We start from the raw sequence: 23,947 nt of genomic DNA, 5'->3' as shown, positions 1-23,947 counted from the left end.
GTAGAATTTAGTAGTAGAGTAGTATAACATTTACAGTAGTATAGTATATAGTAGTATATATATAGTAGTATTATAATTGTATAGTAGTAGAATATATAGTATATTTAGTATATGTCTACATATATGTGTGTATATATAGTATATATAGTAGTATAGAATATATAGTAGTATTATAATTGTATAGTAGTAGAATTTAGTAGTATAGTGTAGTATAGTGTAGTTCACTATGCTATGTTATGTATTCAACATTGTAATATAGTAAGGTATAGTATTGCACAGTTTAGTATGGTATAGTACCAGAGTTTAATATACTGTTCTGTGTAGTGCAGTATTGTAACTTGGTATAGTGCAGTATAGTTTATAATTCAGTCTGTTATACTATAGCATATTATGAGGTCTAGACATATCGTGTACAATAAATCCCAATTCTCGAGAAGCTGACAATTATTCATACTAGCAAAACAATAACATCGTGACTATCTTTTATTCGTTTATTCCATCTGTCTATCCATCCATCATGAACCGGAAAATGAGCAATTACTTTTTTTGTTTTTGTTTTTTTGTTTTGTTTACCCTGATGCGTATTGATAAATATTCGGACATCATTTTCTGAAGGGAAGCTTTATGAATATAGGCTTATTCGTTAGCATACAATGCCTGTTGAGCAGAACAACAGTTTTGGTGTTAATTCGGTAAATCCCATTCATAACCTAAATTGCATAATTCATCCTAAAATTCTTATTTCGTTCTGAAACGAATTAGTCTGGAAATAACTCAAACAAAGCAAATACTAATCGATATTATTAAATAGTCAATGTATTTATCATAACTGTAGGGTAATATTAGAAAGCGATTGTTCCTTATAATGAGAAATTAAATGGCATCTACAGGATGATGTGGAGATCGTTTTCATATTACTGTGGAGATGTATTGTTTTATGTTACTGGAATACTGGGGAAATAGCAGAATAGTAACAAACCAACTATGGCAGGAACCAGGTAGACAAAGTCCCGATGTCTTACAACATACTGACAGAGAATACACCAGTGTATATCCACATGATCTGTCCTATACCCACCATTAGGGGCAAAAGAGGTGCAGTCGGCTTCTTCATACAGAAGTGTGTGTGCTGATATTGTAGAGCTGCAGTTTGGGAAATATTGGGGTGACAGCAGAGTATATGCTTTCTGATAATACTGACCTGTTATTTAGGAATTATAGGGGTAACAGCAGGGTATATGCTTTCTGATAATACAGACCTGTTATTTAGGTAATATTGGGGTGACAGCAGGGTATATGCTTTCTTATAATACAGACCTGTTATTTAGGTAATATTGGGGTGACAGCAGGGTATATGCTTTCTTATAATACAGACCTGTTATTTAGGTAATATTGGGGTGACAGCAGGGTATATGCTTTCTGATGATACAGACCTGTTATTTAGGTAATATTGGGGTGACAGCAGGGTATATGTTTGGTGATGTTACATACCTGCTACTGTTCAGCACTATATCCTGTTGTGCAGTATGGTTAGATAGGTACTATCAGAATATGTGCTAATATTGAATAAATCCATATGTCCAGGTTTCCAGCACTACATTCTAATATTTCAGCTGATAATATTAAAGGTGTCCAAGGGAATGTGCTCTACAATAGAAGACATGGGGACTTTTATCAGCACAGAGAACTGCCTTCTGATAGTCCTGTGATGAATGGTTCTAAAACAGACCTATCCTTCTTATGACTGGACTTCAAACAATGTATATTAAAATGTATACATTAGCGTATCCACTACACAATAGAGGACTATATTACCCTAATATCTGTACACTAGATTTGCATTCTATAAAATGTTCTGTAAACATAATAGATTCGAGCACAACATTCTTATGATCCCCTGATAAGGATGTACATTAATAAACCTGTGTATGTGGATAAAATGGTCATAGTCTTTTGTCTTACAATGAATGTGGCAGCAGCATTAAAGGGGTTATCCAGGATTAGGCAAAAACAGCACCACACTTGTCTATAGGTTATGTGTGGTATTACAACTTGGCCCCACTGAGCTGCAAAATTACACATGAGGACAGGTGTAGTTCTGTTGTTGAAAGAATTCTGCTGTACAATCCCTTTAATCATTACCTATAGACAGCAGCTTTCTATAACACATTGTGTAGCAAAGCTCATATCATAGACAAGCTACTGCAGAGACTGTGTATCCTTATGTACACTGGTCCCTCAAGTTACAATATTAATTGGTTCTGGGACGACCATTGTATGTTGAAACCATTGTATGTTGAGACCAGAACTCTATGGAAACCTGATAATTGGTTCTAAAGGCACCAAAATGTCATCCAAAAATAGGAAAAAGTGAGAGTTAAAGAAAAATAAGTAGATAACTAATACAGATAAAGCAAGTCCTTACATATAAAAGTAAGAAAGATCTGCTGGGAGCTGTAAATCACTGTCTATGTCAGTGTTTCCTAAGCAGGGAGCCTCCAGCTGTTGCAAAACTACAACTCACAGCATGCCCGGACAGCCAAAGGCTGTCCGGGCATGCTGGGAATTGTAGTTTTGCAACAGCTGGGGGCACCCTGCTTGGGAAACACTGGTCTATGTAGAGGACAGGAGCTTCTTCAGGGTCCTGTACAGTACACGCAATGTCCCAAAAAAGTAACATGGAGTCGCCCTCACCTGGTGTCCAAAGGAGCAGCTAACCCTGGAACAGGTAAAGAGTACGGAACATGTAGTACCTTCCTGTACTGTAGGGGGCGCTACCAGACACCAGTCGGTGCATACACTTCAGTAATACAGGTAAAGAGTACAGAACATGTAATATCTCCCTGTACTGTAGGAGGCGCTACCAGACACCAGTCAGTGCATACGCTTCAGTAATACAGGTGTTTTACCGGTAAATGATTGATCAGATCTTCCGGCCATTGATGCGTTTCACAGATCTGGACTGTCCGTAGCATTGTATGTTGCGTCTGGTTCCAAGTTACAACGGTCCAGAAAAGACCATTGTATGTTGAAACTATTGTATGTTGAGGCCATTGTAAGTTGAGGGATCACTGTATATCTATCTACAGTGAAAACTCTCCAATAGACCATCCCATACCCAGACCACATTGTCTGTTCCACAAATATTATGCATTCTTTCAGCAGATCACCCCTTAGAAGATTACTCTTTTTTGTGCAATTTTGGGTCATCTCAAAGAGGTTTTACTGTATCTTTCTTTCTTATGCCCCACAGGATGGTATATTCCAGACGATACAGTAGTAAAATGTATACAGTGACTACCCAAATTTGCAGAAAAAAAAGTAATCTTCTAAGAGGTGATCTGCTGAAAGAATGCATACTATTTGTGGAACAGACAATGTGGTCTGGGTATGGGATGGTCTATTGGAGAGTTTTCACTGTAGATAGATATACATAAGGACACAGTCTCTGCAGCAGGTGGATCCATAATAAAGATAGTAGATGCCTGCTGTGTGCCCTGATAATGATATCTACCTGAGCTGGAGCTGGATTTCCTTGCTGATAGAACAATGATCAGCCTAAGCTTGTTCTCAGAAGTCATAAGTGCTTGTAGGCTGCCTGTGTGCAGGATGTGGGGAGCTGGCAGCCTGCACATAGTATCTGCCTATTAGATCTGTTCTGGGATTAGTTGGCTCCTGGGAGGCTCCAGGTTCTTCACGCAACCCTCTGTACAGATGCCAGGAATTTGGGTGAGTGCAGGCAGCTCTCCTGTGCTGTAGTCACATGAGGTGGAGCCCTGGCCAATCAGGAGTCAGAGAGGTGTATATAAGAGAGTGCAGGCAGCTCTCTCACTATGGTACTCCTGCGGGTACACTCAAGCAGTTGCTCCTCCTAAGAACTTCATCTCAGCTTATACAAAGAACATACTCAAGGTATGTACTGAAAGCTTCTATTCATTACTCTATGCTATGAAACTGAGAGGCATTCATCATGGATGGTATATGGCTTGGGTAGATCTGATGTATGTTACAGGCATGATTTCTATATCCAGTGGGCAGAGGTAACTGTACAATATACAGGCAGCACTTGTTGAAGACATTGATATTGGCTTTTGTTACAAAGGGCTGTATTACAGATATTTCCATGGATATTAGTTGGTGTTAAAATAAATTACATGCTGTTGGTACATAATGTAAATTCATCTTTTCATTGAGATATATATATATATATATATATATATATATATATATATATATATATATATGAGAGAGATCTACTGGCGATAATATATCAAGTGCATAATCCCACCTGACAATGCAAGTAATCTCAATATTTAGCTAACTTTTGCTGGTATACATAACCTCAGCTTAAATTGAGATAAAGATTGTTTTAAACTTTATGAAGGTCATTCCTCTATGATCTCATTAACCCTGCAGAAAAGTATCACTGCACTAACAGGGAGGGAACACACCAGTATTACATGGAGGGTTGAGTGGCTTCAGCTTGTTAGCTAGAATGTATCATTTCTAGTAATATTGATGAATATATAAGAGCCTAAAAAGCATTCTGCTCGATAACTCACATACACAGTTAGTGATATTAATGGAGATCAATGTATACAAGCAATCACATGAACATGGTTTACCAGTATGTGTCATGTAAGAATGGTCTATAGCAGTGGTCTCCAACCTGCGGACCTCCAGATGTTGCAAAACTACAACTCCCAGCATGCCCGGACAGCCAACGGCTGTCCGGGCATGCTGGGAGTTGCAGTTTTGCAGCATCTGGAGGTCCGCAGGTTGGAGACCACTAGTCTATAGTATCTAGTCTATAGAATTCAATGGTAGGGAGTGATGTTTCAGTCATTCATGGGCAGAGCAGAATGACTTTTTGTCCTAACTACTCTTTACTGGTCTGTAAGGCTGAGTTCACATATGTCAGATATCCGGCATAGGACTTAAATCTCAATGAAACTGATGCTATGACTGATGACAATGTGCATCAGTTGACACCAGTTGTATAGGATCTAGTGTCCATTGTTTCTAGCACTGGAAAGGGGTATGCAGCAAACTGCATTCTCATGCCCGGTGCCCTCCGGCATGTCCAACCATCCGGCGTCAAAATTGGGAGGCTGGATGATTGTGAACTGTCCTATTCAAATGAATGGGATCGGTACTAGCATGCCGGACGCCTGATATATGTGAACCCAGCCTAACTTAGGTTTTCATTATGAAAAGATTACATAGATCTGTATACCCAGGCAGTCTTGGGTTCTTTAAATGGAACATGTCCCTTGCTCATAATGCAATATTATCCATGGCAGCAGCTTTAGTTATTGAAGTGGGTGCACAAGTAATCAATATGTTAAAGAACCTGTCACTTAGGTTAGGCTGCCCTCACCAATAATACAATTTCAATCATGCCAGCAGCTTCAGCTATTGAAGTGGGTGCACAAGGAAGCAATATGTTACAAGAGAACTTTTCCCTTAGGTTATGCTGCCCTAACATAGGATAAGGCACACTTTTCAGCAGTTTGTCCCTTAGGGTGCATTCCCACACGGCGTATTTGCTGCTGCGTATTTTATTTTCTCTGTTGAAGTCAATGGGTAGGAAAATACGCAGCAAAATACGCCGTGTGGGAATGTACCCTTACACTGAAATGTACTACAGGTTTAGAGCACCTACACCCAAAAGCAGACAGTGCATGTCCAGAGAAGATTCCCCACTGCTTTTGCCCCCATCGATGATTGACAGATTTTTTTCCTATCACTGCATAGGAAGAAATCTGTCAATCATTAGCAGGGGAGCTGGGAAAGCAGCAGAATGTGTTGTCAGATAAGTCATTTGGCCCATCTAGTCTGAGCAATATTCTGACTATGAATAGTCCCTGGCCTTATCTCATATGAAGGATAGCCTTATGTCTATCCCATGCATGCTCAAATTTATTCACTGTATGTGCATGTTCCACTTCTACTAGAAGGCTATTCCATGCATCCACTATTCTTTCAGTAAAGTAATTATCCTACTGGGCAGTAATAATCATACTGCCGGGCAATCGTGATAGGAATACAGAACCTCATAAGACGACCAGCTAAAATTGCACAAAAAAAAAAGCTCTTTTAGGGGATTGGTTTTGGAAAAGAATACGGCCAGTATACATTATATGTGGTGCAGCTCAAAATTGGTCACAAATCTGGTCAAGGGGATGGTCTTCTCATGGGGGGGGGGGGGGGGGGGGGTCTTTTATAGAGGTTTTACTGTATAATAAAACACAATCTGTGTCATGTATAAAACCTCAAAAATGAAGAAAAATCCATCTTTACTAGTTCTGTCGAACGTCTAGTATTCCAAACCTTTGCCATCTGGCCAAGACAAACATTATCTTATGTCTTACTGGATATTATGTATGTGAACAGCCATTTAAGAACTTGTCATTACATAAAAGGACATTTTATATAGCCATCATCAAAGGCCAGAATAGTTATTATTGCTAGATGGCTTGGTAATGGGCTTCACACTACGCTATGGGATTTCACTTTAATTCCAGTCTTTGAAGAAGTTATGGTTCATGCCTTCCCAACTGTGAACTTTAAAGCCTCTTGCAATTAAAGTAACATGTATCAATCCTCATCAAGTTACAAAGACAATAAGAATACAATACTAAGAATGTAAACCACTAGCGTTTGTCTTTATGACTTTGACATAAGTGAAATGGTGTACATTTATCATTATCACACATACCTTTCATAATACATTGTCAACTTGATTTCATTCAAACCTGAGGCAATTACTTCTACATAGATTAAAGTTATGTCATCATCGTAATCATTTAATAGACTGATGTCTTTATGTTTTACACTATAATAGTACAATACTCTACTGTTTTCTGTAAAACATGATCATATTGTTTCTTATTGTTGTCTTAATATTCGTCCTTATGTTTTTTCTTAGTCAACATGATTGATTTGGTCAGCTCCTTTGGTGTGATATCTACCACAGAGGTTCTTATTGCCTCTGTGGTGTTCTCAGTCATCTTCCTGTTCATCAAGAACACCAGAAAAAATGTCCCAGAAGGAACAAAGCCAGTGCCAGGACCAATGCCGTTGCCACTGATTGGGAACTTGCTCTCACTAGGCAAGAACCCACACCTTAGCCTAACCAAGATGAGTGAGACCTATGGAGATGTGCTTCAAATCCAGATTGGCACAAAGCCTGTTTTAGTGCTAAGTGGACTGGAAACACTCCGACAAGCCCTACTGAAGAAAGGTGATGTGTTTAATGCACGTCCAGACCTTTTTACATTTCGCCTGGTTGGTGACGGACAGAGTCTGACATTCAGTCAAGATTCTGGTGAAGTATGGCATGCACGCCGTAGACTGGCACATAATTCTCTCAAAACCTTTGCCATCTCTCCCTCTTTGGCATATTCAGGCAGGACTCTAGTGGAAGACCATATATCTAAAGAAGCCGATTATCTACTGAGGAAATTCCAACAGCTAATTGAAGAGAAAGGTGAATTTGACCCTTTTAGATATGTGGTTGTTTCTGTGGCTAATGTCATTTGTGCAATGTGCTTTGGAAAGCGATACAGCCACGAAGACCAAGAATTTCTAGACATAGTCAACTTGACGAATGAGTTTGGAGCAGCTGCTGCATCAGGAAATCCAGCTGATTTCATCCCTATTCTTCAATATTTACCAAGTCGCACCATGAAGAACTTTATTGAAATCAATAAGAAGTTTACAGGGTTCACACAGAAAAATGTTAAGGAACACTACAGAACCTTGGATAATGTAAGTATCTGTATTAAGTGCCAGTTTTTAGTGTAAAGTAGCATTTTAATTAGTACTCAAAATGTAGTTTCACAAGCTCTCCTAGATGTGTTTGCCAAAATAGCATAGATTACAATTTAACAAGTGGATCTTTTAAACTAGACAGAATGTGCATTCTACACAGCCTAAACTTCAGCTTTTTTTTTTTATAAATTTTTTTATTTTTATTTTAGAACTCAATTCGGGATATTACTGACTCCCTTATTCAGCATTCTCAAGAAAGGAAATTAGATGAAAATTCGAATGTCCAGTTAACAGAACAGAAAATTGTGAATATTGTAAATGACCTTTTTGGAGCTGGTGAGTATAAAATCATAGTTTGTCATATTTACCATGAAATCATTAATTGTTATCTGCCTCATCTCACAGTGGGTTATTTCACTGATACTTAAAGAGTACCTCTCATGATCTTGTTCAATTTTATAATCCTCCCAGTTCACTACCCCCATCATGATAAACCACCCCCTGCCTTTTATTTTTTAATTTTCTGCCTTGATATTGCTCTGTATTTTCTGCTCAGACTCAGTCAGATTCACAGACTGGGAAGGGGTGTTACCCAGCAGGCGTGACATCATCTGAAGCCATACAGGGGAGATCTTCCTCCCTCACACTGCTACACACAGCCCAGAGCAGTTCAGTTTGAGATGAGCTATGATTGGCTAAGGCTGCACCCCTCCCCTTTAGCACGCCAGACTGCGTTTCCTGATTTTGGACTTCTGCCAGGCCAGCAGGAGTCCAAAGTCTGCAAGAGATTGGGGGGGGGGGGGGGGGGGGGGAATGTGCTCTGGACAAGTAGGGAGACGCTTAGTGGCAGCTTTTTTAAACATAAATAAAACATAGAAAACTTCATTTTAATAAACAAAGTACATAAATATTTTTATTTACCATAAGGAGTGCAATAGCAAAAATTAGTTTTAATGACAGTGCCAATTTACCATATATACAATGACTTTTTTTATTGCGATGGTATGTATAGTGAATTAAAGTACATTACGCTAAGTAAGTTATCCCCACTTGCCCTGCAGAATACTTAAAATGTATTTGCAAGTAATCATGCCTTATTATAAGGAAGACACTGTTGGACAATGATCTTTTCAAGGTTTTTTAAGTTTCAGCTTTTTATTAGTCCTAGTGGCCAGAATAAAAAACTGCAAGATTTCAGGATTCTTTTATAGTAACTGAAATGAAAAATAAAAAAATCTACAAAAATTCTTAAACATATATGTTTAACATAAAAAAAACGTAACGTAAACAATAGGTATTTTTTGATCGCACATTTTTTTTTATCGCAATACGGTTTAGTGACAATAATCCTAAGAGGTATTTTACATAAAGAATCTAAGAAAAAAACAACTAAGACAATTTAATGTTTTTATAGGGTTTGATACCATTACAACTGCTTTGTCATGGTGTCTCATTTACCTTGTGGCCAACCCAGAAATACAAGAAAAAATCCAGAAAGAGCTTGGTGAGTTGTTCTTCTTCTTTGAATATCTTGTGTTTTTTAATCAGAGAAAAGCTATTATTATGAATATTAAATTAGTACCTGCAGTAAAAAAAATATGAACGCACATTTGTAAAATGCATAGATCAGATTAGGCACTTAACAACTATTTGTCAGGTTAGAATTCACTGCTTTGTTGCCAAACACTTCGGATGTGTTTCCACTGCTAAGTGGAAAAACAGCCACAGACTGGTGTAAAAAAAATATATATATATATTTTTTTTTATGAGCCAAAGCTAGCCAGTATCTAAGATACTAAGATATTGTTACTGTGTTACAGATCAGGTCATTGGTAGAGAAAGAAGGCCAAAGTTTTCAGACAGAGCTCAGCTGCCTTACACAGAAGCTTTCATCTTAGAGATGTTCCGCCATTCATCTTTCCTTCCCTTCACAATTCCCCACTGGTAAGTGCTATATCAATGTACATTTATTTTAAAACAATGGGGGAGATTTAGTAAAACCGGTGCAGAGGAGAAGTTCACCAATTGCTTCTTCCATTTTTCAGAGACCTTTTTAAAAATGAAAGAAGTGATCTGATTGGTTGCTATGGGCAACTGGTCAACTTTTCCTCTGCACTGGTTTTAATCTCATCCAATTTATTTGATTTATAAAACATAGCCACTACTAATTCACTTAAAAATTATTGTTAAAGAAAAAAGCAGAATGGCTCAATTATCTTTTAATGGCACTGGATAATCCAACCCAACACCTATACCCATGGTGTAAAAGAAATGCAAAATAGGAACAAAATGTTGGAGCTCAAAGTCTATATAGATACTTGGAATCTAAAATATTTATCATAATATATATATATATGAACCAGATACAGGCGCAGCACTCCAACAAAAAAGTGATTTAATATCTCATGTCAGCATTACAACGTTTCAGCTCCTCCTGGAGCCTTTTTCAAGCAAGGCTGATCAAGTCCTTTGGGACGCTGGCACCAATTTTTTGGTTGGACTGGATAAGTAGTGCTGCTTTATTTTGGGAATATATAAGTGGTTCACAGGGCCCTTGTGAAGCCACCTCATAAAATTGCCACAATAAAAACAGTATTGCCACCAATAATTATGTTCTTAGATGGGTTAATCCAGTTGATATTGCTTATTGCATTGTCTGCTAATATAAAGACGGGTAGAAATTTCAATATTATGTATCCATATACAGCTTATGTATAAATAGCTTTGACATCCGTTAATGGTAATATAGTTCCACAATTAAGTGTGCCATTGAATGTCCAAATATCTGTCCACAAATCGCTCACTTTTATAATCCTGCACTGCTATGTAATCTGGAGATGAGATGTAAACCAGAAATGTCAATGTTAGTGTACAAAGCGAGCGGTGAGGCAGACCAGACTATGTATCACTTGTAATGCATATAATGATGGATAACTCACCCTCCGGAGGATAATGGACTTAGTGCAGCACACCTCTCACCTCACCGGGGGTCCAGGATTAAAAAAGTGAGAGATTTGCGGACAGATATTTGGACATGGCACACTTAATTGTGGAACTATATTACCATTAACGGATGTCCAAGCTATTTATACATAAGCCGTATATGGATAAATAATATTGGAATTTCTACCAGTCTATATATTAGCCAACAATGCAATAAGCAATATCAACTAGATTAACACATCTAAGAACATAATTATTGGTGGCAATACCGTGTGGTTTTATTGTGGCAATTTTATGAGGTGGCTTCACAAGGGCCCTGTGAACCACCTATTTATTTGTTATATATATATATATATATATATATATATATATATATATATATATATATATATATATATATTAAATAAATGTTTTTAGATTCATAATATCTATAGACTTTGAGCTCCAACATTTTTGTTCCTATTTTAAAAACTATTTACATTATAAACATTATTTGGCTTAGGTTGTCTGATTTATGTGATTTCTCTGATGCACACTGTGCTATGTTTTGTGTTACAGCACCACCTCTGATACCGTACTCAATGGTTACTTCATCCCTAAGGGCTTATGTGTGCTGATCAACCAGTGGCAAGTGAATCATGACCCGTAAGTATCTGAATATAATAAAAATGTACTTATAAAAATCTCTTTGAAATAATGGCTACCCAAAAAGCTCTAACAACAAGCAAATCCAATGGGCAACACTGGGGTCTTTTTTAAAAACAATACAACATCAGAGCAGTTCAATTCAACCACACTTGATTTCAAGACTAAAGAGGCTGCAACATTACTTAGAATAACTTAACTTAGAATTCTGAAACCTTTTTAGCACCACTCAAAGGCTGCATTTACCGTATCTATCGGCGTATAACACGCACTTTTTAGGCTAAAATTTTTAGCCTAAAGTCTGTGTGCGTGTTATACGCCGATACACCCCCAGGAAAGGCAGGGGGAGAGAGACCGTCGCTGCCCGCTTCTCTCCCCCTGCCTTTCCTGGGGTCTAGAGCGCTGCTGTCGGCCCTTCTCAACCCCTGGCTATCGGCGCCGCTGCCCGTTCTGTCCCCCTCACTATCGGTGCCGGCGCCCCATTGCTGGCGCCAATAGCCAGGGGGAGAGAAGCGGCGTGAGTCCCCTGCGTCGTTGCTATGCGCGGCGCACTGACATCATGCGCCGCGCCGTTCAGCGCATAGCAACGACGCCGGGGACGCACGCCGGAGGCCTGCAGCAGCGCAGACCCGACCCAGGTAATTATGCCACCGGGGATGGGGGGAGGCAACGGGGCAGCGGCGCCGGCAATGGGTGCCGCTGCCGCTTCTCTCCCCCTGCCTTTCCTGGGGGTGTATCGGGGTATACACGCGCACACACGCACCCTCATTTTACCATGGATATTTGGGTAAACTTTTTTTACCCAAATATCCTTGGTAAAATGAGGGTGCGTGTTATAGGCCGGTGCGTGGTATACCCCGATAAATACGGTACTTGAAGTCTCTAACTACATTGCAAGCGAAGGGCCATTCAGATCAATAGCAATGTTCTGTTGGGTAAGAGATTTCCACTAATCTGAGTCTTGTAAATAAGGTTTGGTTGCTTAATAGTTTATAAGACTACAGACTCCATGGTTTGATCTACGGGTGTATTTTCTAACGTATGTCGGCCATAGACTTCAATGTTAAAAATAACATACGTTAATTTACCCGTTTCTTGTGACGTGCGAAAAATTTGTGCATGTGCCGTTATTTCTCCCATCACAACTAACGTACGTTAGTCATGACGGGCTATAACGTGTGACAAAAGGTAAACTAAAAAACCCATTGACTTGAATGGGGGTTGTTTAACGTGTGTTAATAATTATGTTTCAAACGTATGTGTATTAACGGGAGAACCTCATAGTTTGAAAGCAGCCTTACACTGTTTATAAAAAAAATTCAACATTATACATTTTGGACTGTTTACCTATTTTAAGCAATTGAGATTGTATTAAACACTGATATACCCCATACCAAACTGCACCATGCATTTAGCATGCACATAAAAAATAATTTCAACACACAGAGGGTCATAAGCTCCTCCTGTATGAGAGCAAAATCAATAAACTATTCTTGTCGATATCATTATTGTTCTATAGGGTTTGATCCTTAACAGAACTTAAAAGCATTGTATTTTATTCCAGGACCCTGTGGAAGGACCCATTCAGTTTCTGCCCAGAACGTTTTCTGAATGAGGATGGCTCATCAATAAACAAAATAGAGACTGAAAAAGTATTGATTTTTGGTCTGGGTAAAAGAAGATGTGTTGGTGAAGCCATTGGAAGAATGGAGGTGTTCCTATTCCTCACTATTTTGCTTCAGCAGATGCAGTTCTCCAAACAAGAGGGACAGAAACTAGACATGTCCCCAACCTATGGACTGACAATGAAACATAAGCGGTATCTTCTGACTGCCAAACTACGTTTTCCTATGATGGCTACCGATTAGAAATTCTATGACTGTCTGCCTAAATGGGCTCAGAAGTGTATTTACATGGGTATCTTGAAGCAAGGACAAGACTTAAAGGGTAACTCGGGTGGAAAACTATATGTATTATATTTTTTTTCAAATCAACTGGTGCCAAAAAGTTAAACAAAGTAACATAGTTCATAAGGTTGAAAAAAGACCAGAGTCCATCAAGTTCAACCTAAAACCCTAATGAGTGCCTACTGAGTTGATCCAGAGGAAGGCAAAAAACCCTCATACTAGAGGTAAAAATTCCTTCCCCACTCCAAATATGGCTTCAGAATAAATCCCTGGATCAACGTTCTATCCCTATAGACCTAGAATCCATAACCTGTAATGTTGTTCTCAAACAGATTTGTAAATATCTTCTATTAAAAATCTTAATCCTTCCAGTACTTACCTGCTGCTGTATGCTACAGAGGAAGTTGAGTTGTTTTGTCTGTCCACAGTGCTCTCTGCTGACACCTCTGTCCATGTCAGGAACTTTCCGGAGCAGGAGAGGTTTGCTATGGGCATTTGCTCCTACTATGGACAGTTCCTGACACAGACAGAGGTGTCCGCAGAGAGCACTGTTGTCAAACATAAAAGAACAACTCAACTTCCTCTGTAGTATACAGCAGATAAGTTCTGGAAGGATTAAGATTTTTTTTTTTTTTTTTTATAGAAGTAATGTACAAATCTGTTTTAACTTTCTGGAGCCAGTTGATATGAAAATTGTTTTCCACCGAAGTACCCCTTTAAAGTAGAATACACAGCATTTTAGTAATACATAAAACATTGTGCGTGACCTTAAAACATACCATGTCATATGACAGGAAAAAAAATTCTGCTTGTATATGATGCTCACTAGATCATGCAGATGCTTTACAAGTATTTTTATGTGTCTACCTTCTGTATTTAGCTCACAAATCCCTCCATTCTGATGCTCATTCATTCTGACATCCACTGCTCAGGAAGGGGCGTGTCTGAGACAAGTACTGAGCCCGCCCCCACTCACCATGCATTCATTTCCTCACTTAGTCTGCTGTGCTGTGTTTCTTTATCCAATCACTGCAGGTTGCTCTGTAACCCCCTTGTCTCTGTTTTAAGACAGGAGTCTGAAAGACAGGACAGGAGTGAGCAAGGAGAAGTTTTAGGCCCACCATAAATTACTGGACTTTGTCCCAGCCTGTGCATCAGCTGGGACAAAGATCATGCTGCAGCCAGACAGGACCATGTTCTGGACAGTATGGGGACCCCTAGTGATCTTTTCTATAAGCTATGATTTCTATAAAAAGGAGATGCAATATATTATGAAGCATATAAAAAGCTTTTGATTTTGATAGTGTCCATGTAAAGAACTGAATATAAGCCTAATATTACAGAAAAAAAATCTTAAACAAAGCTAATTGTCAAAAATGAAGGAACCTGTATATTTGAGCAAGCTATTTTTTTTTTTTTTTTTATTAAGCTATCTAATGTGCTTGGATATTTTTACACAGATGGTCTTTGAGAGTAGTTTGAGGATCTTCTACTACAAAAGAGACTTAAAAAGCTATAACTTGCTTTTAAAAGGCAAATGCGTAATAAACATTATGTGAGAAAAAATGCCAAATCTTGCCTTACAAACGCAAAACATAAAATAAACCATGTCTGGACTTTTATAGTCACAGATCCTATTTAGCTAATTATTCTATGTATCTAAGGGTGCTCTTACACTGTGTAGTCTTTGCTACTTTTTTTTAAGCCAAAGGCAGGTTTGGATCATAATAATCTCCCTTTTGTTTCTATTTGAATGCATTCCACACAAGGAGTAGATAAAAAAACAAAAAAACTAAAAAACTGTAGAAGTAGCATGTATTTATATCCACAACTGGTTTTGGCTTTGAAGCTGCAGCAAAAATTACTGTAAGAGCACCCTTAGTAGAATAGCCAGGCATTAGGTATAAGCAGAATATATTAAGCACTTTCAATTGTTTGATATTTGCCCTTCTTGTAAAATATTGTGAAACATAGTTTCACAATATTTCATAGATATAATGAAATAATTTGTGAATATCTGTATACTTTTATGATCTCTGTGAGATAATTAAACAGATGTATTAAACAGTTGTTGCAGGGGTGTGTTTTGTCATTAAAGGGGTATTCCAGGCAAAACCTTTTTTTATATATATTAACTGGCTCCAGAAAGTTAAACAGATTTGTAAATTACTTCTAGAGATGAGTGAGCTTACAGTAAATTCGATTCGTCACGAACTTCTCGGCTCGGCAGTTGATGACTTTTCCCTGCATAAATTAGTTCAGCTTTCAGGTGCTCCGGTGGGCTGGAAAAGGTGTATACAGTCCTAGGAGACTCTTTCCTAGGAATGTATCCACCTTTTCCAGCCCACCGGAGCACCTGAAGGCTGAACTAATTTATGCAGGAAAAGTCGTCAACTGCCGAGACGAGAAGTTTGTGACGAATTGAATTTACTGTAAGCTCGCTCATCTCTAATTACTTCTATTAAAAAATCTTAATCCTTCCAATAGTTATTAGCTTCTGAAGTTTTCTGTCTAACTGCTCAATGATGATGTCACGTACCGGGAGCTGTGCATGATGGGAGAATATCCCCATAGGAACTGCACAGCTCCCGGGACGTGAGTCATCAGAGAGCAGTTAGGCAGAAAAGAGCAACTCAACTTCAGAAGCTAATAACTATTGGAAGGATTAAGATTTTTTAATAGAAGTAATTTACAAATCTGTTTAACTTTCCGGAGCCAGTTGAGATATAGAGATATATAATTTTGGCCTGGAATACCCCTTTAAATAAGTTGTTCCTCAAAATGCATTTATCACCTATCCACACGTATGCCCTGAGGCTTAGACTCTATCCCTTCGCCACGTTTTACATTATAGGGGAGATTCATCAAAACCTGTGCAGAAGAAACTCTGACTAGTTGCCAATAGCAACCAATCAGATTGCTTCTTTAATTACAAAAAAAGGCCTCTGCAAAATGAAAGAAGCAATCTGATTGGTTGCTATGGGCAACTGGTCAACTTTTCCTCTGCCCATGTTTTAACCTCTTGAAGATGCAGAAAACGCCCCCCCCCCTTCACCCCCCCCCCCCCCCCCCCCCGTCGGCGATCGGCGCAAATCACAAGGGAATTCACACTTGCGATTTGTGCCGATTCCAGGTCTATGGTGACCCGGAATAGAAGGGGGATCGCGGTTGTCTAAGACACCCACGATCCCCCTGTAGGCATAGGAGTGAGGTGCCACCCCCTCCTATCCCTGCTATTGATCGTCAGAGGCGACTACCAATAGCAGACCGGGGGGCGGGGGGGGGGGGTTAACTCTCGTTTTCCCCGTCCTGCTCACCCACAATAGGCGGGGCAGAACGGGGGACCGGGCGCCGACGTCCACTTACCCGTCCGGAGGCTGCAGCGATGTTGACCGCCGGGCGGCGGGACTTGCGTCTGAAGAGGACGGCTCCCGGGATCCTACAGAAGTCGGTAAGTTGATCTGGAGGGCTACAGTCTGAGACTGTGGTCTCTAACTGTAGCCCTCCAGATGTTGCAAAACTACAACTCCCAGCATGACCAGACAGCAGTTTGGGCATGCTGGAATATGTAGTTTTGCAACAGCTGGAGGGCTGCAGTTTGAGACCACTATACAGTGGTCTCTAAACTATATCCCTCCAGATCTTGCAAAACTACAACTCCTAGCATGCCCACATAGCTGTTTGTTGTCTGGGCATGCTGGGAGTTGTAGTTTTGCAACATCTGGAGATCCAGTTTGGAGATCACTGTGCACTGATCTAAAAACTGTAGCTCTCCAGATGTTGCAAAACTGCAAATCCCAGCAAGCCCAGAAAGCAAACAGCTGTCTTGGCATGCTGGGAGTTGTAGTTGGGTACCTCCAGCTGTTGCATAACTACATCTCCCAGCATGGCCTTCGGTGATTAGTACACTGGTTGGAAAATACTGAGTTAGGTAACAGAACCTAACTAAAGGTTTTCCAACCAGTGTGCCTCCAGCTGTTGCAAAAGTACAACTCCCAGCATGCACGGTCTTTCAGTACATGCTGGGAGTTGTAGTTTTGAAACAGTTGGAGGTTTGCCCTCCCATGTGAATGTACAGGGTACGTTCACACGGACAGGTTTACAGTAAATTTCCTGCTTCAAGTTTGGGCTGCGGCAAATTTTTCGCCGCATCGCAAACTCCTAGCGGGAAATTCACCGTAACACGCCAGTGCGAATGTACCCTAAAAACACTACGCTAACACATAATAAAGGGTAAAACACTACATATACACCCCCTTACACTGCCCCCCCACCCCAATAAAAACTTTAAAACGTCTTGTATGGCAGGGTTTCCAAAACTGAGCCTCCAGCTGTTGCAAAACAACAACTCCCTGCATTTCTGGAAAGCCACTGACTGTCCAGGCATGCTGGGAGTTTAGCAACAGCTGGAGGCACCCTGTTTGGGAATCACTGGTGTAGAATTCCCCTATGCAATCCCTAATTTAGTCCTCAAATGCGCATGGCGCTCTCTCACTTCGGAGCCCTGTCTTATTTCAAGGAAACAGTTTAGGGCCATATATGGGGTATCGCCGTACTCGGGAGAAATTGCACTACAAATTTTGGGGGTCTTTTTTTTCCTTTTACCGCTTGTGAAAAGGAAAAGTTGGGGGCTACACCAGCCTGTTAGTGTACATTAACATGCTGGTATTGCCCCATATTTTTTATTTCCACAAGCGGTAAAAGGAAAAAAAAGACCCCCAAAATTTGTAACGCAATTTCTCCTGAGTACGGAAATACCCCAGATGTGGGCGTAAAATGCTCTGCGGACGCACAACAAGGCTCAGGAATGAGCGCGCACCATGTACATTTGAGGCCTAAATTGGTGATTTGCACAGGGGTGGCTGATTTTACAGCGGTTCTGACAAATGCAAAAAAAAATAAAAAAATACCCACATGTGACCCCATTTTGGAAACTACACCCCTCACCGAACGTGACAAGGGGTATAGTGAGCCTGAACACCCCACAGGTGTTTGATGAATTTTCATTAAAGTTGGATGGTAAAATGAGAAATTTTTTTTATTCACTAAAATGCTGGTGTTACCCTAAATTTTTCATTTTCACAAGGGAAAATAGGAATAAAGCCCCCCAAGTTTGTAACCCCATCTCTTCTGAGTAAGAACATACCCCATATGTGAATTTAAAGTGTTCTGCGGGCGAACTACAATGCTCAGAAGAGAAGGAGCACCATTGGGATTTTGTAGAGAAAATTTGTCTGGAATTGAAGGCCACATGTGTTTACAAAGCCCCCATAGTGCCAGAACAATGGACCCCCGACACATGTGACCCCATTTTGGAAACTACACCCCTCACGTAATGTAATAAGGGGTACATTGAGAATTTACGTCCCACAGGTGTCTGACAGATTTTCTGAACAGTGGTCCGTAAAAATGAAAAATTAAATTTTTCATTTGCACAGCCCACTGTTCCAAAGATCTGTGGGGTGTAAATACTCACTGCACCCCTTATTAAATTCTGTGAGGGCTGTAGTTTCCAAAATGGGGTCACATGTGGGGGGGTCCCACTGTTCTGGCACCACGGGGGGGCTTTGTAAACGCACATGGCCCCTGACTACCATTCCAAACGAATTCTCTTTCCAAAAGCTCAATGGCGCTCCTCCTCTTCTGAGCATTGTAGTTTGCCAGCAGAGCATTTTACGTCCTAACATGGGGTATTTCCATACTCAGAAGAAATGGGGTTGCAAATTTTGGGGGTCATTTTCTCCTATTACCCCTTGTAAAAATGTAAAATTTAGGGGAAAACCTGCATTTTAGTAAAAAAAAAATGTTTTTTCAATTACACATCCAACTTTAACGAAAAGTTGTCAAACACCTGTGGGGTGTTAAGGCTGAGCGGACCCCTTGTTACGTGCCTTGAGGGGTGTAGTTTCCAAAATGGTATGCCATGTGGTGTTTTCTGCTGTTCTGGCTTTCTAAATGTGACATGCCCCAAAAACCATTTCAGAAAAATTCACTCTCCAAAATCCCATTGTCGCTCCTTCCCTTCTGTGCCCGCCGAATACTTGACATACACATATGAGGTATTTCCTTACTCGAGAGAAATTGGGTTACAAATTTTGGGGGCTTTTTCTCCTATTACCACTTGTAAAAATTCAAAAACTGGGTCTACAAGAACATGCCAGTGTAAAAAATTAAGATTTTGAATTTTCTCCTTCACATTGCTGCTATTCCTGTGAAACACCTAAAGGGTTAACACACTTACTGAATGTCATTTTGAATACTTTGAGGGGTGCAGTTTTTATAATGGGGTCATTTGTGGGGTATTTCTAATAAGAAGGCCCTTCAAATCCACTTCAAAACTGAACTGGTCCCTGAAAAATTCCGATTTTGAAAATTTTGTGAAAAATTTGAAAATTGCTACTGAACTTTGAAGCCCTCTGATGTCTTCCAAAAGTAAAAACATGTCAACTTTATGATGCAAACATAAAGTAGACATATTGTATATGTGAATCAATGTATAATTTATTTGGAATATCCATTTTCCTTATAAGCAGAGAGCTTCAAAATTTAAAAAAATGCTACATTTTCAATTTTTTCATCAAATTTTGGAATTTTTCACCAAGAAATGATGCAAGTATCGACAAAATTTTACCACTAACATAAAGTAGAATATGTCACGAAAAAACAATCTCGAAACCAGAATGAAAGGTAAAAGCATCCCAGAGTTATTAATGCTTAAAGTGACAGTGGTCAGATGTTCAAAAAATGGCCAGGTCCTTAAAGGAGTACTCCGGTGCACACTTTTTTCATTTTATCCTGTCCGGGCTGCAAAATAAAAGAAAACACACTTTATCTTACCTGCCAACGAGCCCCCGGAGCTCCGGTACAGGTGTTCGGTCCCCGGGCTGTATTCTTCTTACTTCCTGTTAGCCCGGCACGTCACACGGAGCTTCAGCCTATCACTGGCCGAGGCGGGACATTGCTGCGGCCGGTGATAGGCTGAAGCTTCGTGTGACGTGCCGGGCTAACAGGAAGTAAGAAGAATACAGCCCGGGGACCCAACACCTGTACCGGAGTGTATCGGAGCTCCGGGGGCTCGTTGGCAGGTAAGATAAAGTGTGTTTTCTTTTATTTTGCAGCCCGGACGGGATAAAATGAAAAAAGTGTGCACCGGAGTACTCCTTTAAGGTATATTTGGGCTGGGTCCTTAAGGGGTTAAAGGGGTACTTCATTGAAAAACTTTTTTTTTTTTTAAATCAACTGGTGCCAGAAAGTTAAACATATTTGCAAATTACTTCTATTTAAAAATCTTAATCCTTACAGTACTTTTCAGCTGCTATATTCTCCACAGGAAATTCTTTTCTTTTTGAATTTACTTTCTGTCTGACCACAGTGCTGTTGACATCTCTGTCCATTTTAGGAACTGTCCAGAGTACAAGCAGATCCCCATAGCAAACCTATCTGGACAGTTCCTGACATGGACAGAGGTGTCAGCAGAGAGCACTGTGGTCAGACAGAAAGGAAATTCAAAAAGAAAAGAACTTCCTGTGGAGAATATAGTTACTGAAAAGTACTGGAAGAATAAAGATTTTTTAAATAGAAGTAGTTTACAAATCTGTTTAACTTTATGGCACCAGTTGATTAAAAAAATGTTTTCCAGTGGAGTACCCCTTTAACCCCTTCCATACTAAAAGTTTAAATCAACCCCCCCTTTTCCCAAACTCCATATAAAAAATATGTAAACATAAAAAAATTAACATATGTGGTATTTCCGCGTGCGTAAATGTCCAAACTATTAAAATATAACGTGAAACTGCATGGGAAATTACGTATACATAAAAAAAAAATTCCAAAGTCCAAAATTGCGTATTTTTGGTCATTTTGTATACCCTAAAAAAATGTATAAAAAGTGTCAAAAAGTCCCATCAAAACAAAAACTACAGACCACAAAATGAGCCTTCATATAGCCCCGTACGCGGAAAGTTATAGGGCTCAGAAGCTGACAATTTTAAACATACTAATATTGGCGCATGTAGTTATAATTTTTTTTTAAGTTGTAAAATAAAAGCTACATAATTTGGGAATCCTTTGTAACCGTATGGACCTACAAAATAAAGATAAGGAGGGGAACTCATCAATCTATATAGAGCAGGGGTCTCAAACTCCCGGCCCGGGACGAAAGTTTGAGGTCCGCGCCAGGTATGTAGTGAAGAAAACTGTGTCTTGAAGCAGTTCTGTGTCCTGAGCAGAGACTGCACACTCAACCAATCACAGTGTCCGAGCACTCAGAAGCACAGTGCAGGAGAGGTAAGGTTGTCTTTGTGTGTCTGTCTGTCTACGTGTGCATGTGTATGTCTGTCTATGTGTGTGTGCATGTGTGGGTGTCTGTCTGTCTATGTGTGTGTGTGTCTGTCTATGTACAGTGCAGGACAGGTAAGGTTGTCTGTGGGTGTCTGTCTGTCTGTATATGCGTGTGTGTGCCTGTCTGTCTATGTGTGTGTGCATGTGTGGGTGTCTGTCTGCTTGTGTCTATGTGTGTGTACATGTGTATGTGTCTGTCTGTCTATGTGTGTGTCTGTCTATGTGTGTGTGTGAGTGTCTGTCTGTCTATGTGTGTGTGCATGTGTGTCTATGTGTGTGTGCATGTGTGTCTGTCTATGTGTGTGTGCGCATGTGTGGGTGTCTGTCTGTCTGTCTATGTGTGTGTGTGTGTGAGTGTCTGTCTTTCTATGTGTGTGTGTGTCTCTGTCTGTGTGTGTGTCTCTGTCTGTCTATGTGTGTGTGCATGTGTGGGTGTCTGTCTGCTTGTGTCTATGTGTGTGTGCATGTGTATGTGTCTGTGCATGTGTGGGTGTCTGTCTGTCTGTGTGCATGTGTGTCTGTCTGTGTGTGTGCATGTGTGGGTGTCTGTCTGTCTGTCTGTGTGTGTGAGTCGGGAGGAGGGGGTAATCGAAAATGCTACCTAATGTGGGGAACCTGCTACTACCAAATGTGGGGAACCTGCTACTACCTAATGTGGGGAACCTGCTACTACCTAATGTGGGGAACCTGCTGCCTACCTAATGTGGGGAACCCCCAGAAGTAGCACCCCCATCATCCGTCAGCTCATGCTATTACCACACGGGGTAGGGGGAATGGGGGGAGGGGGGTTTGCTGGTGGATGATGGGGGTGCTACTGCTGGTGGAGGGTGTTGCTGGAGGATGATGAGGGGCATATGATGAGGGCATTATATGTAATGGGCGCATGAGGCCCAGCCTCACCCACCTGCTACCTCGAGTGGCCCCCGGATAATTTGAGTTTGAGACCCCTGATATAAAGCATTTTTAAGTGTTTTTTTCTCACGCAAAATCTTGCGCAATGATATTCTCTGCATTCTTTTTCTAATGTCACCCTTCAGGTGTACCGTAGAGCCATTTTTCCCGTAGACATCGATTTACTAACTGCATTTTTTTTAGACGCACAAAAAGAACGCAAGTCTCATTTTTTTGGGCAAATATACACCACCTCGGAGGATACGTACCAAAGTGTTTATTTTCACACAGTAAGGACTGCAACTCCCATCATGGGCAGACTCTGCCCATGATGGGAGTTATAGTCCAGGGGTTGAGGTGCAGATCGCAGCAGGTCATTCTGCAGAGACCCGCTGCAATCCGCATTTATTAACTGTAAAAGTCAGCGGTACATGCGTCTACACTGCGCTGCCCGCCGCTCCTGTATACACTGTCATAATTCATAATCCCCGCCACCGGGACACGGGAGCTCTGATTGGTCAATAGCTATCCACCAATCAGAGCTCCCGTCTCCCGGTGGGGATTATGAATTATAAGAGCTGTATATAGGAGCCAGCGGCACCACAGTGTAGCCGCATGTACCGCTGGCTTGTATAGTTAATAAATGCGGATCGCAGGAGAATGATCTGCCCCTCTGCCCTTGGACTGCTACTCCTATCATGGGACAGAGTCTGTCCCATGATGAGAGTAGTTGTAGTACCGCAGCGCTGCTGAGGGATGGCACTTGCACATCCCCCGGCTGTGGGAATTTTAGGACTACTACTCCTATCATGGACAGACTCTGCCCATGGTGGGAGTTATAGTCCAGGGGCTGAGGTGCAGACCGCACCGGGTCATTCTGCAGAGACCCGCTGCAATCCGCATTTATTGAGATAAGAAGCTGGCAGTACATGCGGCTACAATGCACTTCCCGCCAGCTTCTATATACACTGTCATAATTCATAATCCCCGCTGCCAGGAGAGGGGAGCTCTGATTGGTCAATAGCTATCCACCAATCAGAGCTCCCGTGTTCCGGTGGCGGGGATTATGAATTATATCAGTGTATATAGGAGCACAGGAGCGCAGTGTAGCTGCATGTATCGCCGGCTTTTTAACTTAAATGCGGATCGCAGCAGATCATTCTCTGGAGATCCGCTGCGATCTGCATTTATTAACTATACAAGCCGGCCTTACATCGCGCTCCCCGACGGCTCCTATATACACTGTCATAATTCATAATCCCCACCGCTGGGAGACGGGAGCTCTGATTGGTGAATAGCTATTGACCAATCAGAGCTCCCGTCTCCTGGCGGCGGGGATTATGAATTACAACAGCTGTATATAGAAGCTGGTGACAGCGCAGTGTAGACGCATGTATTACCACCGGCTTGTTAACTTAAATGCGGATCGCAGCGGAACTCTGCAG

The 23,947-nt window shown here is 40.7% G+C and overlaps 1 protein-coding gene across 3 annotated transcripts in view; it reads left to right on the top strand.

Moving 5' to 3' along the window:
• Positions 1–13,679, top strand: part of LOC130368668 (cytochrome P450 1A1) — a 29,907-nt gene extending 16,228 nt beyond the window's left edge. For 2 of the 3 annotated variants that reach the window (XM_056572677.1, XM_056572678.1), the window contains exons 2-7: positions 6,932–7,773; positions 7,986–8,112; positions 9,191–9,280; positions 9,597–9,720; positions 11,278–11,364; positions 12,929–13,679. In XM_056572677.1, the coding sequence (XP_056428652.1) occupies positions 6,932–7,773; positions 7,986–8,112; positions 9,191–9,280; positions 9,597–9,720; positions 11,278–11,364; positions 12,929–13,232 (1,574 nt within the window). In that variant the 3' untranslated portion in view covers positions 13,233–13,679. The remainder of the gene's footprint in view (positions 1–6,931; positions 7,774–7,985; positions 8,113–9,190; positions 9,281–9,596; positions 9,721–11,277; positions 11,365–12,928) is intronic. The other variant, XM_056572679.1, reaches the window with a different exon arrangement.
• The last annotated feature ends 10,268 nt before the right edge of the window (positions 13,680–23,947 follow it).

This window comes from Hyla sarda, chromosome 4, assembly GCF_029499605.1.
Source record: "Hyla sarda isolate aHylSar1 chromosome 4, aHylSar1.hap1, whole genome shotgun sequence".
NCBI lineage: Eukaryota > Metazoa > Chordata > Amphibia > Anura > Hylidae > Hyla > Hyla sarda.
The sequence above is the reverse complement of the archived record's forward strand: the minus strand, read 5'-3'. Positions and strand labels throughout refer to the sequence as shown.